Here is a 19,485-nt window from a genome sequence, read left to right as displayed (position 1 = left end):
TACAATGACAGACATTGTTCCTTATACTTATATTTTAAATATACGCACCAAAAGTTTTAGCTTCATATTTTGCATACATGTAATATATACAAGGATAGCTGTGAAATATTCAGCAAGGACAAAGTTAATGTAGAAAAAAAATTAGGCCTTTTGAAATTCAAGACCACTTTTTGTGACTTGTTTGACACATGACTTTGACCCTAATGGTTACTGCTGCACAGAATTACTTCCAGACAAACAACTATGACATCAAGTAAATAATTACTAGTTACTGGTTGTAGGCCAGTAATCCTGTTCTGTGAGAATGTTCGTTCTTAAAGCACAATATATTTTCCTGCAGTAATGCGAATGAGGCAGAGTTTAGTGGAGTAGGAGTATAATAGAAATTGGGGGAAGGGAAGAGGAAGAGATAGCAAGTTAAATTAGTTAGGTGGCCTGTGATATTTTGCAGAGTAAGAAAATAGAAACAAACTTTTGGGTAAATGAGCTGCTAGCATCGAGCTATATATGATAAATGTAAGGGAGATTAGCATCATTCAAATTGAGCTTAACAAATTAAACAATTTGGCTAGGATGAGGTAGGCAGATTTTAATGTGGATATATGTAAAAACATGTTGAAATCATAGGCACATGATGAAGGGATGTCTGTTAGCAATGGCAGAAAAGGATTAGATATGATAATCATTCACTGAAAGTTTCTGGTCAATGTAGAACTTACCATCTAGGCTAATCAAACACTGGAGTGATAAAAAGCCAAAACAAATAATTCTGTATGTATCATATTTATAATCCGGTTGTGTCATTTTTTTAGTTACCCTGCCTTCAGGAGGTTGTTGATGAGCTAGAGAAGAGTGCTGAGGATGATTTATTCTTTATAAATTGAAACCCCAAGAGCTGTGCTTGCCCTCAGTGGAGAAAAGAAGACTGAGAGGGGACAAGAACCAGGTTTTTAAAATGCTGTGATAAAATGTAGATCTGAGCAGGTTATTTACTTTGGATTATGGTTGCATAACTAGGCAGTACAAGTATAAAATAAATGAGTTTCAAGTGAGATTTGAGGTTACAAAGAATTTTTCCCACATATAGTATTGGATATATGGGATAGACTTCCAGCAAAGTCAACTACTGCTGTTGATTAACACAATTAAAGTGGGTAAATATCTGATTAGAAATGGGCTTCAGAGTTATAAAAATACTACAACAACAAAATCGAGGTGTTCCTGGACCAGGAGCCAATGTAGGCCAGCAAGCATAGGGATAATGGGGGAACAGGACTTGGTGCGAGTCAGGATACGGGCAGCAGAGCTTTGGATGAGTTCAAGTTTATGGAGGGTGGAAGATGGGAGGCCGGCCAGGAGAGCATTGGAATAGTCGAGTCGAGAGGTAACAAATGTATGGATGAGGGATTCAGCAGCAGATGGGTGGAGATGGGCGATGTTACAGAGGTGGAAGTAGGCGGTCTTGGTGACGGAGCGGATATGTGGTCGGAAGCTCATCTCAGGGACAAATAGGACGCCATGGTTGCAAATGGGCTGGTTCGGCCTCAGACAGTGTCCAGGGAGAGGGATGGAGTCGGTGGCTAGGGACGGAGTTTGCACTGGGGACCAAAGACAATGGATTTGGCCTTCCCAATATTTAGTTGGAGGAAATTTTTGCTCTTCCAATACTGGATATCGGACAAGCAATGTGACAAATGAGAGACAGTGGAGGGGTCGAGAGAGTTGGTGGTGAGGTAGAGCTGGGTGTCATCACCGTACATGTGGAATCTGACGTTTTCGGATGATGTCGCCACGGGGCAGCGTGTAGATGAGAAATTGGAGGGGGCCAAGGATAGATTCTAGGGGGACTTGAGGTAACGGTGCGAGAGCGGGAAGATAAGCCTTTTCAGGCGATTTACTGGCTACGACTGGATAGAAAAGAATAGAACCAGACGAGCGCAGTCCCACCCAGCTGGACGACGGAGGAGAGGGGTTGAAGGAGGATGGTGTGGTCAGCTGTGTCAAAGGTTGCAGATAGGTCGAGAAGGATGAGGTCGAATAGTTTACTATGGTCACAGTCATATAGGATGTCATTTGTGATTTTGATAAGGGCTGTTTCAGTTCTGTGGCAGGGGCGGAAACCTGATTGGAGGGATTCAAACATGGAGTTGTGGGAAAGATGGGCACGGATTTGGGAGGCGACAACATGTCCAAGGACTTTGGAGAGGAAAGTGAGGTTGGAGATAGGGCGGTAGTTTGCAAGGACGGAGGGATTAAGGGTGGGTTTTTTGAGGAGGGGGTTGGTGATGGCAGATTTGAAGAGCAGGGGGACAGTACCTGAGGCGAGGGAAGCATTAACAATATCAGTTAACATGGGGGCCAGGAAGGGAAGTTGGGTAGTCAGCAGTTTGGTTGGAATAGCCAACCAAACTGTTCACCTGACGAAGGAGGAAGCCTCCGAAAGCTTGTGGAATTTAAAATAAATTTGTTGGACTATAACTTGGTGTTGTAAAATTGTTTACAATTGTCAACCCCAGTCCATCACCGGCATCTCCACATCATGGTTGGAGTAGGGTTGAGAGAGCAGGAGGTGTGTCTCGTGGCCAAGATGAGCTCAGGGAGGGCATGAGGGGAGATAGGAGAGAAACTAGAGAAAGATGTAAGTTCAGGGCTGGGGCAGGGGGGGAACCTTCGGGGAAGTTTGGCTTGGTGGGCTAGGGGAAGGGAGGGAAACAGCAGAGGCAGCTGAACAGATGATCTCAATCTTAGTCATAAAGAAGTCCATGAGCTACAGAGAATTAATAATGAATAAGATAATGTTGGATTGATACTATGAAATTTCATTTGATTACTATTTGAGGGGATAAGGAGAAATTTTACACAACCTTGCCTCAGAGTTGGGTAGAATCCATGAAGACCAGATTATGGGTGAAAATTTCTGCGATCTTGTGCCACCAATGGGACCTTTTCTACAGCCCACTGAAGTCAGTGGATGGAAAATTACAGGTACTGCGACTGCAATTTTCTGCCTGCAAGGCTCTACATTGGAATGGTGGTCTTGGAAAATGTTGACCATTATGTTGTGCATGGAAGGACTTTAATGGGTTGTGTGTCCTTCTCTCAATCTATATTTTCTTCTTGGTAGAAATTAGCTAACTGAATTCAAAATTGGGCAATAAAAGGACAAAGTTGATAAATTAACAGTACTTTATATTTGTATGCCAAGAAGTATACATCCTCTATGTTATTTTTGTATTGTGTGGTTAGTAGAAAGTCTAGTGCAGATTAACATTAAGTAATATGATGTGATGAATAATTACTCATGGATGAATAACAACGATTGTGTTGTTTTGTCCCTCTTGTTACTGAACTGCTTCCAAGTAGTTGTGCTGCTTCCCATTGGTGCAGAATTGCTCTATTTATATGCAGGATGATTTGGCAGTGGAGAAACTGCTCAATCTCATATATGCACAATTGCTTTGAAGCTGCAAATGTGACTTTAACACTTCTAATGTGCTAATCTCACCCATTTGCGGTTGGTGCCTAGTTACATTTGCGCCTCTATAAATCTGATAAGGATATTCCTTGATACTGGGGAAAGGTCTGCACAGGCCAGAAATACTGAAAGCACATTCCTGGCCTGTACAGGCACATAGAAAGGTCAGCTTGTCTGTAGCCAGATCCACAATGTTGGACCTTGCCTAATTTCTGCTGGCAGGACTTATTTTGCTTTGCTGTCGATGGTACAGTCTTTTCAGTTGGAAAACCCATACTTAAGGGTATCACTGCTTCCAACAACAAAAGCATTCAGTAGTTTATACCACAAGGTTGCCTTCAATCATACCCTCACGGAATTGAGGGCAAATTATTGACCTGGTTAGGAAATTGGCTGAGCAGCAGAAGACAGAGAGTAGGGATAATGGGCAGGTACTCAAATTGGCTGGATGTGACTGGTGGTGTCCCACAGGGTTCTGTGTTGGGGCCTCAACTATTCACTGTTCATTAACGACTTAGATGACTGGACAGAGAGCCACATATCCAAGCTGGCCGATGACACAAGATGGGCAGCATTGTAAGCAGTGTAGATAGAAGCATAAAATTACAGAGTGATATTAAAAGATTAAGTGAATGGGCAAAACTGTGGCAAATGGATTTCAATGTAGGCAAATGTGAGGTCAACCACGCTTGAAAGAGTGGAGGTCCAAAAAGACTTTGGGGTCCATATACATAAATCATTAAAATGACCTGGATAGGTACAGAGAATAATTAAAAAGGCTAATGGGATGCTGGTCTTTATATCTAGGGGACTAGAATACAAGGTGATAGATGTTATGCTACAGCTATACAAAGCCCTGGTTAGACCACACCTGGAGTACTTTGTCCAGTTCTGGGCACCGCACCTTAGAAAGGCCTTGGAGGGACTGAAGCGTAGATTTATTTGAAAGATACCAGAATTCCAAGGGTTAAATTACCAGGAGAGATTACACAAACTAGGGTTGTATTCCCTGGAATGTAGAAGATTAAGGGGAGATTTGATCGAAGTTTTCATGATATTGAGGGGAACCGATTGATTAGATAGAGAGAAACTATTTCCATTGGTTGGGGAGTCTAGGACTAGAGGACATAGCCTAAAAATTAGAGCCAGGACTTTCAGGAGTGAAGTTAGGAAACACTTCTACATGCAAAGGGTGGTAGAAGTTCGGAGCTCTCTTCCGCAAACGGCAGTTGATGCTAGCTCAGTTGTTCATTTTAAATCGGAGATTGATAGATTTTTGTTAACCAAAGGTATTGAGGGATAGAGGATTGAGTACAGGAACAGGGATGTCTTACTGTAGTTGTACAGGGCCTTGGTGAGACCACATCTGGAGTATTGTGTGCAGTTTTGGTCTCTTTATCTGAGGAAGGATGTCCTTGCCATGGAGGGAGTGCAATGAAGGTTTACCAGACTGATTCCTGGCATGGCAGGAGCGACGTATGAGGAGAGATTGGGTCGACTAGGCCTATATTCAGTAGAGTTTAGAAGAATGAGAGGTGATCTCATCGAAACATAGAAAATTCTAACAGGACTAGACAGACTAGATGCAGGGAGGATGTTCCCGATGGCTGGGGAATCCATAACCAGGGGTCACAGTCTCAGGATACGGGGTATGCCATTTAGAACCGAGATGAGGAGAAATTTCTTCACTCAGTGTGGAATTCTCTACCACAGAAGGCAGTGGAGGCCAAGTCATTAAATATATTCAAGAAGGAGATAGATATATTTCTTAATGCTAAAAGGATCAAGGGATATGGGGAAAAAGCGAGAACAGGGTACTGAGTTAGACGATCAGCCATGATCATTTTGAAAGGTGGAGGAGGCCCAAAGGGCCGAATGGCCTACTCTTGCTCCTATTTAATTTGATTCTATGATATGGGGTTAGGGCGGGTATTATGGAATTAGGTCACAGATCAGCCATGATCTCATTGAATGCTGGAACAGGCTTGAGGGGCTAAATGGCCTACTCATGTCACTATGATGCCATAGCAGGGAATACAGTAGTTCAAAGGGGGCTTTGGATTCTTGACCTTAAAAGTGTTCATCAAATTAATTTTTGGGGTTCGGGAGAAGTTTTCTCAGAAATTTTACTTGTAGTTATTCATCTCGGTTGATCTGATGAGTTGGAAAGAATCTGTGATGGTTTGGACTGTATTTAGCTTGTTTGAAGGAATGGGTAGGACGGCGTGAAGGACCTTTTTTCTTTACATACATACTTGCATGCATAAAGCAGTTAAAGACTGAGCTGTGGAGGCTTGAGTCATTGAATACATTCAAGGCTGAGTTAGACAAATTTTTGATCAGCAAGGGAGTCAAAGGATATGGGGAAAAGGCGGGAAAGTGGAGTTGAGGTAAAAATCAGATCAGCCATGATCTCAGTGAATCTCAGGCTCGGGGGGCCAAATGGCCTACTCCTGCTCCTATCTCTTATGGTCTTATGAGCAATGCAAGTTTCCTTTTTTCCTCTCAGCAGATGTTGTTTAATCAGCACAAAGGACATTATAATCAAAATCTATTGTGTGATTTTTGTTGACAAACTTAAACTTAAAATTTAAATTAATTTTTTGGCTGTTAAACCAGTCTTTTCAATTAAGATGTGGAATTAATGGTTGTCCTCTCCCAAACTTGATTATAATAATACTGATCAGTAGATTTTGTTTGAAATGAAAGTACAACCAGTTGGTCATTCATTGTGAACTCCTCTGGCTTAGTATTGGAGCTCATAGTTCACAAAATGAATTGGTAAGCTCATTATGTAATTGTTAAGCTTAGCCACTCTTTTGTCTATGGTCTTCCTTATTCACCTAATATATGCAACCATGTAACTGTTTGTTTGTACCTTTTTGGTATTGTCAAATGTGCCCATGAATTCCTTTTTTTACACTTAGTATTCAAATCCTTTGAAGTGTCTGCCACATGTGTGATTTGCTGTTGACACATTGGGTCTTTGAGTAATTTCTGAACAGTGTACTTTGGTTCAGATTTTTGCAATACTTAGTTATTGGGACCCAATTGAGAAATAGTACCAGATATCTTTTTTAACTGAAGTCTATAGGCTGAGTCTTTAAAATGCTTGCATAACTGCAGTTTTTTTTCTTGATTAATGAGCAGTTCCTTTTCACTTTTAATAGGTGACATAGGGAACTACTATTATGGCCAGGGACACCCTATGAAACCACACCGAATCCGTATGACCCATAATCTGTTGCTGAATTATGGCTTGTACAGAAAGATGGAAATCTATGTAAGTTGATACTTGTATTTTCTAAACCTATTTAGTTGGGGAGTGGAGAAGGAGAACTGGCAGTAATGTAATCAGCTTATTCTTTTTATTTTTCCATTAGCGGCCACACAAGGCCACAACAGAGGAGATGACAAAATACCACAGTGATGACTACATCAAATTTCTGCGGTCAATACGACAAGACAATATGCCAGAGTACAGCAAACAGATGCAGAGATGTAAGAATGCAATTTAAATTGTATTGTGCAATGCAGTCATATGGGTCCAAAAATTCAGTATTTGTTTTTTAAAAAAAATATCCACAGGTAGATAATCCCGGACTGAGGGTTCATGATTACCATTAGGGAATTGCACATGTCATCCAGTATTTGGTACTAGTTAGAACTTTGTCCTGTCACTTCTGTGTTCAAATATAACTCACATTGCTATTAAAGTCCCTCTCTTCTTTTCTCCTCTCTCTCTCTCTCTCTCTCTCTCTCTCTCAATTTCTCTCTCTTTCTCTTTCTCTGAAGCTGCATATTTGAAATGATTGTGTAATTTCAATTCTGTTTCTAGTTGGTAAGAGGAAACCCATAAATGGAAATTTTCCTCAAATACCATAAGGATGCGTGATGTGAGAAATAGAAATATCACACCAGTGCAATTATGCACCAATGAGGTTGGGCAGAGCAAAGGAAGCTGTGACCCATCTCATAATTGCCTGGAAAGTTGCTTCACAGTGAATTAATTCAACAACTGGAACAGTCAGAAGGGGTCTTGATTTAACATCTCGTCTGAAGGGTGCGCCTCTACTACACTGACATATCAGCCAAGATTATGTGCTCAACTCCTAAAGTCGGGCTTAAACCTTCTGATTCAGAAGCAACAGGTCTTCATCTAAATCATTGCTGTTCTGATATTGGTGTTAGTAGTGGGAGCAATATGTGCTTATTGATTTAGAAGCAGTTTCTACTGTATTCATATTGGTACTAATATTCTGAATAAACCCAGTGACAGGAACTGTCTTTCAAAAATTATACAAAACAAATCTTGTATATTAATCCTTAATTTTAATGTTTGCTAGGATTGCACACAAGATTTTTTTTAAATTATTTTTATTTCTACAGTTAATGTTGGAGAAGATTGTCCAGTATTTGATGGAATGTTTGAATTTTGTCAGTTATCAACAGGAGGTTCAGTGGGTGAGTTTTTGCAAAATTTCTGGGCACTTTTGCATTGACAGCTATTTAACTGACATCACATTGCAAATAACTTTGCATATTTTATTGCAAGTAAAATTTCTACTGAGTAAATCTAATGAATTTTAATTTTCCTCTTCTACATAGCTGCAGCAGTAAAACTCAATAGGCAACAGACTGACATTGCAGTTAACTGGGCTGGAGGCCTTCACCATGCCAAGAAGTCTGAGGCATCAGGCTTTTGTTATGTCAATGATATTGTTCTCGCCATCCTTGAATTACTGAAGTAAGTAAAACAGTTATTGTCTTTTTAAGGGCAATAACTGACTGACTTTGTTTGGTTTATTCTGTAGAACTACAGTGGAACCCCACTGTACAAATAATCAGTAGAATTTTCCATGCAGTGAAATTACGGGGAGAATTATGTCTAAATTGACACACAATTCTAAATTTTCCAAAGTAGGTACCTATTACAATAGTGGTGTTGCAGTAATTTCCCCCCCCCCCCCCCCCATATTTTATGCTTTGAAGATTACTAGGTAGAGGCATAAAAATACATTGAAATTACAACATGAAATAGGCAGTTTTGCCCACCCAGTCTGTGTTAGTGTTTATCTTCCATGCGAGCAGCAGTCCTCATCCCATGGGCTCGTCCGGTTCCCATATCCCTCTTATATTCCCCTTTCCCTTTATTCCCCTTTTCTTTAACCATCTATTAACCTATTCTTAAACGTTGACATGGTCTCTGCTTCAATCACTAACTCCTATAGTGTGTTCCACAGGCCCACAACTCTGTGTGAAAAGGTTTTATCTGCTCTCTGTCCTAAATCTTTTACATTTAATCTTATACCTATGTCCCCTCGTTTTATGTCCTTCAACCACTGAAACATTCTGTTTCTAACTACCCCGTCCTACCCCTTCATAATTTTAACTCCTCTATCAAATCACCTTGTAATTTTCTTTGTAATGAAAACAACTTTCTTTGTATCTGCATTTCCTCCTATCAGGCAGCATCAAGTGAATCTCTGCTTTACCTTTACTATTGCCTCATCAATATCCTTCCAATAGTGTGGAACCCAAAATTGCACACAGTATTCCAATTATGGTCTTACTAAGGTGTTACATGGAGTCATCATTACATCTCCACTTTTATATTCTCTAACTCTTGACATAAAATCCAGTATTTCATTAGCTTTTTATGGTCTTATCCACTTGAGGTGTTGCTTTTAACGTCTTGCGAACCTGAACCTCCAAGTCGCCCTGCTCTTTCACATCACCCAGTCTTGTCCCATTCGAAGTACGGTGAAACTTGTACAAATGGACACTTGCAAAAAACGGACACTTATTGACTGTCCCAAATAACTTACATTGTAATAGTTACAAGCTGTGCCGTTTTTAAAAAAAAAGATTCACATGGATGATACCAGAACTGAGAGGATATACTTATCAGGAAAGACTGAGCAGGCTGAGGCTCTTTTCTCCAGAAGAGGGAAGGCTGAAGGGTGACCTGATAGAGGCCTTAAAGATAATGATAGGGTTTGATGGGTAGACGTAAAGAAAATGTTTCCACTTATAGGGGAGTCCAAAACTAGAAGTCAAATATAAAGTAGTCGCTAATAAATTCAGTAGGGAATTCAGGAGAAACTTCTGTACCCAAAGAGTGGTAAGAATGTTGAACTTGTTACCCTAAGAAGAGTTGAGGCAAATAGCAGAGATGCATTTAAGGAGAAGCTAGATAAACATATGGGGGAGAAAGGAATAGAAGGATATGCTGATAGGGTTAGATGAAGTAGCGAGGGAGGAGGCTCTTGTGGAGCATAAACGTCGACATGGACCAGTTGGGCCGAATGGCTTGTTTCTGTGCTGTAGTTTCGATGTAAACTACGGGCACTCTCAATATACGAACTACCTACAGCCTCAATGCACCAAATCCATTTACATCTTAAAACACGGGACATGCAGGAAAGTGCGAGGCAGTAGCGGGTGAAAGAATTTGTGGAATGGTGATCTCTTGACCCAGCTTCCATACCAGCAGAGAAACTGCTCCACCTCTGGGATTGAATGCTTGCGTGGCTCTATCTCGGGGATAGAGCAGTTTCACTGCTGTTTTGGATGCTGGGTAAAGAACTCCCCATTCCTCAAAACCCGGGAACTGTCGGTCGGGGGGGGGGAGGGGAACTTGAAATTTGGGGGGGGCCTTTAAAAGCACTGGGGGGCTTGAAATTGCTGGGGGCTGGAGGGAGAGGGGGATGGTGGCTTGGGGTGGGGGAGGAGAGGGAGACTGGGGAATGGAGGCTCAAGGGGAGAGGAAGTCTGGAGAATGGGGGGCTTGGGAGGGTGGGGAGTGGAAGAAATGAAGAATGGGGACTGTAGGAGTTCGGTGAGAGATGGAGACTGGGGAAAGGGAGCTCGGTGAGAGATGGAGACTGTGGGAAGGGGACTCGTGGTGAGAGATGGAGACTGAGGAATGGGGGTTTGAGACGGGAATGGGTGGTGGGGAAGAGATGGAGACTGGGAATTCGGGGGGAGAGAATGGTTTCCCCTCTTCGCCTGCTCACGGGTGGCCTCCTGGTTCTCCGATCTTCTTACACAAAGCACAAATAGATTCTCAACTACATAGGACCCAACCTTTATAAGGTAAATCGAATAACATTTGTAGAAGTCACATGGTCAAACCTCCAGGAATGCCTCCAACCAGAGTTAGCAACCCTACTCCTCCAGTGTGTCAGGTACTGATGAGCTGCTAACAACCCCCTACCCACTCCCCAGCACTTCAACCATTAGCAGCTGCAGCACATAGAGGGAGGGGGCCCGGCAGGGGTCTGCAGGACATTAATGCCCTCCCCACCAGCACCAATTTGGCTGGGATCTCCCAGGCACTCCAGCCCTACAGCAGCCACCTCACCCTGTGCAGGCTGCCAACATAGCAGATCCCAGGATCAGGACATTCCACCCCCCCCCCCCACCCCCCCAATGGAAAAGGACTCTGGGATGGCAATGAACTAGGAAACCCAACGAGCCGAAAATGAACTGAAATCACATCCTGCTGGCAGGGCTCCAGAATTAGGCACGATTTCCCAGGCGAGGGCGAAGAAAGGAGGGAACGCTGCAGGAGTTACAGCCGATCCTGGGATATTTGGCTCATCCGATTTATTGTACATACAATGACCATTTTGAAAAAAAGGACACCTGCAAATAAAGGGCACCTGATGCAAGTCCCTTAGGTGTCCCCAATTTACAGGTTTCACTGTGTAATTTTTTTTTAACCTTACACTTATTGACATTGAATTCCATTTGCTTCTTCTTTTATCCATTGCCCCACCTTATCAATATCCCTTTGTAGTTTCCTTTGGTCCTCGCAATTATTTACTGTCCCTCCTATGTTAGTATGGTCTGCAAGTTTTGATACAACTTCCTCTAGCCCTGTATCCGAATCATTGAAGTACAAGGTGAACAGAATCCTGTGGAACACTGCTACCCACTTCTAACCAGCCTGAGAAACTGACCGTACATCCTTCCCTGTCCTCCCTTCCAACCAGTTTTTAAATTAAATTTGCTCCCCTTTGCCTTGATTCCATACCCCTTAATCTTCTCCAATATTCTCTTGTGTGGTACCTTGTCAAAAGCTTTCTGAAAGTCCATGTAAACCACTTCCACTGCATTTCTCCCATTCACCATATCCATCATCTCTTTAAAGAGATTTTATCTTTGTCAAACATGATATTCCTTTCTGAAATCCATGTTGGCTGCTTCTAATTATTTTCTCTATCTAGATATTTAGTAATTTCATCTTTAATTAAAGATTTGAAAATTTTCCCTACCACAAATGCTGAACTAACTGGCCTGTAATTACCTGAGTTAGCGCTCTCCTTTTTTGAAAATTGGTATTATATTGGCCACTCTCAATATAACTTGTAGGGTTTCTGGTTTTCTCCCAACCCATCTCCCTCAGGATCCTCGAATGTATCCTGTCAGGATCCAGCACTTAGTGCTCCTTTAGCTTAAATGACTTCTCCAATACTTTCCCTTTTTTATATAATATGCCATCTCACTTTTAACCTATTCACCATTTACCTCCACCTCAAGATCCTTTTCTTTTGTAAACATTGAAGCCAAAGTACTTGTTACATATCCTTGCCAATTTCTGTTTTTCTTCTCCTCTTGGGTCCCACCTCATATTTAACAATTTTTTTTTACTGATATATTTGTTGAATACTATACTGTTTCTAATATTGTGTGAGATTCTGTCCTCACATTCCCTTGTTGCTCTCCTTATCCTTCTCGACCTCTTTCTTTACCTTTTTGTATTCACTCATTTTTATCATATCCAAAGATCCCAAAAGCCCTCTTCAATTTTAGTTTGTTTCTAACCTCTTAATTTATCCACAGTATCCTGAAACTTGAAGTCGTCTCCTTTTTTAATGGTATGTATTTATTCTGCAACTTTTCAACCTCCTTTTTAAAAATATCTCATTATTGATCTACATTCCTGTGTTCCAATTTTTCTTCCTACCTCACCTCAGCTAGCTCACTCCTCATCTTTCTAAATTCCACCCTATTCCAATCTGGTGCACTTGTTATTTTACTAACTTTGTCCCTTTTCATTTGATCCTCAAACTTTATCATATTGTGATAGCTACTCCTGAGGTGCTCACCCATATTTAATTCATCTACCTGATCTATTTTGTTACTCATAACTAGATCTAGCAATGCCTCTCCCCTTGTAGGCATGTGAACATACTGCTTGAAGAAGTAATCCTGTACACACTTTAGGAATTCCTTACCCTTTTCTCCATTTATTCCCTCCATCCTAATTTTTGAGTGGGCAGTTAACGTCTTGTAGAACATTAATTGTTGTTCCTACTCTTCTTCCTGATGTGTCTATAGATTTCCTCTTCCATTTCCCTCCCACAATTAGGGGGTCTGTAGAACAACCCCGTAATGTAATGATCCCTTTTTAAAATCTTTGATCTCTAACCATATTGACTATGTCTGTACCTCCCTTTTATGTACATCACTTCAGTACTCCAGTGCTGCACTGTCGGAAGTGGTATCTTTCGGATGAATCGTTAAACCCAGGCCCTGTCTGCCCTCTTAGGTGGGTATAAAAGATCCCAGAGGACTATTTGAAGACGAGCAGGGGAGTTCTCCCGGTGTCCTGGGCAATATTTATCCCTCGACCAACACCTAAAATACATGATCTGGACGTTTATTTCCTTGCTGTTTGTGGGACCTTGCTGTGCACAAGTTGGCTGCCTCATTTTTCTTATATGACTACAGTTCAACAGTACTTCATTGGCTGTTAAGTGCTTTGGGATGTCCTGAGGTCATGAAATGTGCTATATAAATGCAAGTTTATTTCTTTATCAGTCCTCTCTACATCATGTATTACCTCCTTCACCAATATTGCTACTTCCCCCAAGCTTACCTATTCTGTCTCTTTAAACATATCGGGTTATAATATTTTTTTTCCACTCCTGTCCAGTTTGCAGCCAAGTTTCTGTTAGGGGTATTAAATCATAGAATCATAGAAAATAGGAGCAAGAGTAGGCCATTCGGCCCTTCGGGCCTGTTCTGCCTTTCGAAATGATCATGGCTGATTGTCTAACTCAGTATCCTGTTCCCGCTTTTTCCCCATATCCCTTGATCCCTTTAGCATTAAGAAATATATCTATCTCCTTCTTGAATATATTTAATGACTTGGCCTCCACTGCCTTCTGTGGTAGAGAATTCCACAGGTTCACCACCCTCTGAGTGAAGAAATTTCTCCTCATCTCTGTTCTAAATGGCATACCCCGTATCCTGAGACTGTGACCCCTGGTTATGGATTCCCCATCCATCGGGAACATCCTCCCTGCATCTAGTCTGTCTAGTCCTGTTAGAATTTTCTATGTTTCGATGAGATCACCTCTCATTCTTCTAAACTCTACTGAATATAGGCCTAGTCGACCCAATCTCTCCTCATACGTCAGTCCTGCCATCCCAGGAATCAGTCTGGTAAACCTTTGTTGCACTCCCTCCATAGCAAGGACATCCTTCCTCAGATAAGGAGACCAAAACTGCACACAATATTAGCCATTGCCGATCCACCGTCATCCCTTTTAGTAAAGTTCCCCAATCTATCCTAGCCAACTCGCACCTCATACTTTCGTAATTTCCTTTATTTAGATTCAGGACCCTAGTTTCAGATTCAACTACTTCACTCTCCATCTTAATGAAGAATTCTATCATGTTATGATCGCTCTTCCCTAAGGGAACCCGCACAACAAGATTGTTAATTAATCCTTTCTCATTGCACAATACCCAGTCTAGGATCGCCTGTTCTCTCGTTGGTTCCTCAACATATTGGTCTAGAAATCCATCACGTACACACTCCAGGAGTTCCTCCCCCACAATAGTATTGCTAATTTGGTTTGACCAATCTATATGTAGATTAAAGTCACCCATGATTATAGTTGTACCCTTCTTGCATGCACCTCTAATTTCCTGTTTAATGCCCTCCCCTACATCTCCACTAATGTCTCCGTAATCGCAACTATATCATACCCGTTAATATCTATCTGTGCTGTTAATTCATCTACCTTATTGCGAATGCTCCGCGCTTTAAGATACAATGCCTTTAGACTTGTATTTTTAAGATTGCTGGTCATCTTAGTATTATTTTGCACTATGACCCTATTTGTTTTTTGCCCTTGTTTTCTCTGCCTTCCACTATTGCTTCTTCCCTTTCTGTCTTTTGTTTCTATCCTTGTTTCCCCCTCCTCTGTCTCCCTGCTCAGGTTCCCATCCCCCTGCCATTCTAGTTTAAACCTTCCCCAACAGCACTAGCAAACACCCCCTCGAGGACATTGGTCCCGGTCCTGCTCGGGTGTAACGCGTCCCACTTGTACAGGTCCCACCTTCCCCAGAACCGGTCCCAATGTCCCAGGAATCTAAAACCCTCCCTCCTACACCATCCCTGCAGCCACTCATTCATCTGGTCTATTCTCCTGTTCCTATACTCACTAGCACGTGGCACTGGTAATAATTCTGAGATCACTACCTTTTGAGGTCCTGCTTTTTAATTTATCTCCTAACTCCTTAAATTCACCTCATCCCTTTTTTTACCTATGTTGTTGGTACCAGTATGGACCATGACTACTGGCGGTTCACCCTCCTCCTCCAGAATGCCCTGCAGCCGCTCCGAGACATCCTTGACCCTAGCACCAGGGAGGCAACATACCATCTTGGAGTCACGTTTGCAGCCGCAGAAACACCTTTCTGTTCCCCTTACAATTGAATCCCCTATCACTAGAGCCCTGCCACTCTTATTCCTCCCCTCCTGTGCAGCAGAGCCACCCGTGGTGCCCCGAACTTGGCTCTTGCTGCTTTCCCCTGATAAGCCATCTCTCCCAACAGTATCCAAAGCGGTATATCTGTTTGAGAGGGAGATGGCCCCAGGGGACTCCTGCTCTACCTGCCTAGCCCTTTTACTCTGCCTGGCGGTCACCCATTTCCTGTCTGCCTGCGTAATCTTTACTTGCGGTGTGACCACCTCATTGAACGTGCTATCCTCCACGATAGTCTCAGCATCGCGGATGCTCCACAGTGAATCTACCCGCAGCTCCAGCTCCGAAATATGGTTAGCCAGTAGCTGCAGCTAGACACACTTCCTGCACACATGGTCGCCAGGGACACTGGTAGTGTCCATGACTTTCCACATAATACAGGAGGAGTATACCTTTATCTTCCTGACCTAATTGCTTCTAATTCCTCCAGTTTATTTCCAACATTGCAACACATGCACTTTATCTTTTTATTGTTCATATCTAACGCTACTGCTTTTCCTTTTTTTTGGTCCAAGCTCATGGAATAATGGAATCTTACAGCACAGAAGGAGGCCTTTCGGCCTGTCGTGCCTGTGTCGGGTGCTTGAAAGAGCTGTCCAGTTTAGTCCCACATCCCAGCTTTTCCCCATAACCCTGGAAATTAGTGTTTTAGTACATGTCCAATTGCTGCTTGAAAGTTCCGATAGAATCTACTTCCACCACCCTTTCAGGTAGTGCATTCCAGATCTTAACAGCCCTCAGTGTAAAAACTTTTCTCCTCATTTCCCCTCTAGTTCTTTTGACAATTATTTTAAATCTATGACCTCTGGTTACCGACCCACTTGCCAGAGGAAACAGACTCTTCATACTTGCTCTATCAAAATTCCATATCATTTTGAATACCTCTGTTAGGTCTCCCCTTAACATTCTCTGCTCTAAGGAGAACAATCTCACCTTCTCCTGTCTCTCCACATAACTGAAGTCCCTTATCCATGGTATCATCCTAGTAAAACTCCTGTGTATCCTCTCCAATGCCTTGACATCCTTCCTAAAGTGTAGTGCCCAGAATTGTACACAGTACTCCAACTGAGGCCTAACCAGTGATTTGTAAAGGTTTAGCATGCCTTCCTTGTTTTTGTATTCAATGCTCCTATTTATAAAGCCAAGTGTCCCATATGCTTTCTTTGCTGCCTTACCCACTTGTCCTGCCACCTTCAAAGATTTGTGAATATGCACCCCCAGGTCCCTCAGTTTTTGCACTCCCCTCAAAATAGTACCATTTAGATTATACTACCTCTCCCATGTTGTTCCTTCCAAAGTGCAACACTTCACACTTATCCGCATTAAATTGCATCTGCATGTCTCTGTCCATTTCACCAGTCTGTCTATGTCCTCCGGCAGTCTGCTGCTATCCTGCTCTCTTTTTTATGTTGCCAAGATTTGCATCATCCACAAACTTCGAAATTGTACTCCCTGCACCCAAGTCCAGGTCATTTAGATTTAACAAGGAAAGCAGTGGTCCTAATACCGACTCCTCGGGGACCCCACTGCATACTTCTCTCCAGTCAGAAAAACATCCACTCACCGTGATTTTCTGCCTCCTAACCCGTAGCCGTTTACGTACCACGACCTCTTTAATATTATGTGCTTCTATTTTCCGAATAAGTCTGTTATTTGGTACTTTATCAAATGCCTTTTGAACATCTACTGCACTACCTTCATCAACCCTCTGTTATTTCATCAAAGAACTCAATCAGGTTAGTCAGACACGATTTGCTTTTAACAAATCCATGCTGGCTGTTCCTTATTAACCCATGCTACTTCAAGTGAGAATTAATTTTGTCCTCGACAGTGACCTCTAGTAGTTTTCCCACCACTGACGTTAGACTGATTGGCCTGTAGTTACCAGGTTTATCCCTCTCTCCTTTTTTGAACAGGCCTTTTTTGCAATCCTTCAGTCCTCTGGCACCACTCCCATATGTTTTCTTGGCCAATCTTTGTTTCCAGTCCACCTGTGATAGATCCCTTCTCAAGTCACTGAAATTGGCTCTGTTCCAGTTGGGTATTTTCACCTTTAATTTTTCTTTGTCCCTTTCCATAAATACTATAAATCTAATTGTATTGTGATCACTATTACCCAGATGTTCTCCCACTGAAACACTTGCCCTACTCCATTCCCCAGAACTAGATCCAGCTCTGTTTCCTTCCCGTTGGGCGAGAAACATACTGATTTACTGATTAAGAAAGTTCTCCTGTACACATTTTAGGAATTCTTCATTCTTCCTCCCCCCCCCCCCCCCCCCCCACTACCAAAGCAGGCCAAATTAGTTTAAACCTTCCCTCACAGCACTAGTTAACCTCCCCATGAGGACGTTGGTTCTGGCTTTCTGACTCCACTCTCCTGAGGTGCCAACATCTTCACTGGTATTCAACACTGAATACCAGTTTGTGAGTGCCACACTCCCAGGGGATTCCTGCACTGCCTGCCTGTTCCTCCTAGTCTGCCTGGTCGTCACCCACTCTCTTTACACCTGAACGCTCTGTAGCTGCAGAGTGACCACCTCCTGAAACGTGCCATCCACAAAACTCTCAGCTTCCCGTATGCACTGTAGTGACGCCAGCTGCCCCTCCAGCTCAGAAACTCTGAGCTTGAGCTCGAGCAGTTGGCGGCACTTCTTGAATCAAGGTTACAGCACGGAAGGAGGCCATTTGGACCATTGAGTCCGCGCCGGCTCTATGCATGAGCAATCCAGCTAGTCCCACTACCCTGTCCTGTCCCTGTAGCCCTGCACATTTTTTCTTGAGGCCATGATTGACTCTGCCTCTACCACTCCCTCGGGCAGTGAATATTTGATTCTCCTGGACACACGGAGTGTTCTGGAGTTCCCACATGGCACACGATGTACGTGCGACGAGCCTCAGCTGTACTACCATGTTGGTTAATAGTTATTTAAAACTGTTCGCTTAACTTTAAGTCTATTTAACTGTTTAGCTAACACTAAAACTCTAACCGCTTAAGAAAAAAAGCTAACCACTAAAAACACTAACCAGTAAAAACCTCATTCCTTTAACTGTCTTTTTCCTGCTTATAACTGGTCGATCTGAATTTCTGCCTCTACTCCCTTTATTTCCTCTGCATTCTATTCTTTTTGCTATATTCTTTATTTGTATATTAACCTCATCTAATTCTACATTCTATACTTGTCTTTTCTGATTGCTTTTATTTTTCCTGCTTCCCTTCCTTCCTAGTTTAAATGACACTCCACTTTCCTATTTAAGCATTTTGCCAGTTTATTAGGTCAGTTCCTGTTCAAATGAAGCCCATCCTTGTAGAATAGCTTCCATTTTCCCCAGAGCTGGTGTCAATGCCCCATAAGTGGAAATTCTCTTCCTGACACTGCCCCCATTAGGCACGTGTTGATCTCCCTAAATTCCTATGCTTTCCTATTCTAGCTCCTATTTTTATAAACATATAAATAGTAAAAGGGTAGTCAAAGGAAGGGTGGGGTTGTTTAGGAACAAAAAAGATGATCATGTGGAGGCAGAGGGCATGGCTGAGGTACTAAATGAATTCTTCGCATCTGTCTTCACTAGAGAAGAGGATGCTGCCAATGTAGCAGTAAAGAAGCAGGTAGTAGTGATATTGCATGGGATAAAAAGGAGGTACTTAAAAGATTGGCAGTACACAAAGTAGAAAATCACCCGGTCCAGATCGGATGCATCCTAGATCACTGAGAAGTAAGCGTAGAAATTGCAGAGGCTCTGGCCACAATCTTCCAATCCTCCTTAGATATGAGGGCGGTGCCAGAGGATTGGAGGATTGCCAATGTTACACCCCTGTTCAAAAAGGGGGACAGGGATAAACTCAGCAATTACATGCCAGTCAACCTAACGTCGATAGTGGGGAAATTTTGAGACGGTAATCTGGGACAAAATTAATTGGCACTTGGAAAAGTATGAACCAATAAATGAAAGTTAGCACAGATTTGTTAAAGGCAAATTGTGTTTGACTAACTTGATTGAGTTCTTTGATGAAGTAACGGAGAGGGTTGATGTGTATATGGACTTTCAAAAAGGCATTTGCTAAAGTATTACATAATAGACTTGTTAGCAAAATTAAAGCCCCCGGATTTAAAGGAACAGTGGCAACGTGCATACAAACTTGGCTAAGGGACAGAAATCAGAGAGTAGAGGTGAACGGTTGTTTTTCAGACTGGAGCGAAGTATACAGTGATGTTCCCC

At 42.4% G+C, this 19,485-nt stretch overlaps 1 protein-coding gene across 1 annotated transcript in view; it reads left to right on the top strand.

Moving 5' to 3' along the window:
- LOC137321878 (histone deacetylase 2) overlaps window positions 1–19,485 on the top strand; it is a 62,978-nt gene that overhangs the window by 21,145 nt on the left and 22,348 nt on the right. Inside the window, exons 2-5 of the mRNA XM_067984691.1 lie at window positions 6,646–6,758; window positions 6,859–6,976; window positions 7,865–7,939; window positions 8,084–8,222. Coding sequence (XP_067840792.1) covers window positions 6,646–6,758; window positions 6,859–6,976; window positions 7,865–7,939; window positions 8,084–8,222 — 445 coding nt within the window. The remainder of the gene's footprint in view (window positions 1–6,645; window positions 6,759–6,858; window positions 6,977–7,864; window positions 7,940–8,083; window positions 8,223–19,485) is intronic.

Source organism: Heptranchias perlo, chromosome 5 (genome assembly GCF_035084215.1).
Source record: "Heptranchias perlo isolate sHepPer1 chromosome 5, sHepPer1.hap1, whole genome shotgun sequence".
In the NCBI taxonomy this organism is placed as follows: Eukaryota; Metazoa; Chordata; class Chondrichthyes; order Hexanchiformes; family Hexanchidae; genus Heptranchias; species Heptranchias perlo.
Note: the sequence above shows the minus strand (reverse complement) of the source record. Positions and strands in the feature narration are given on the sequence as shown.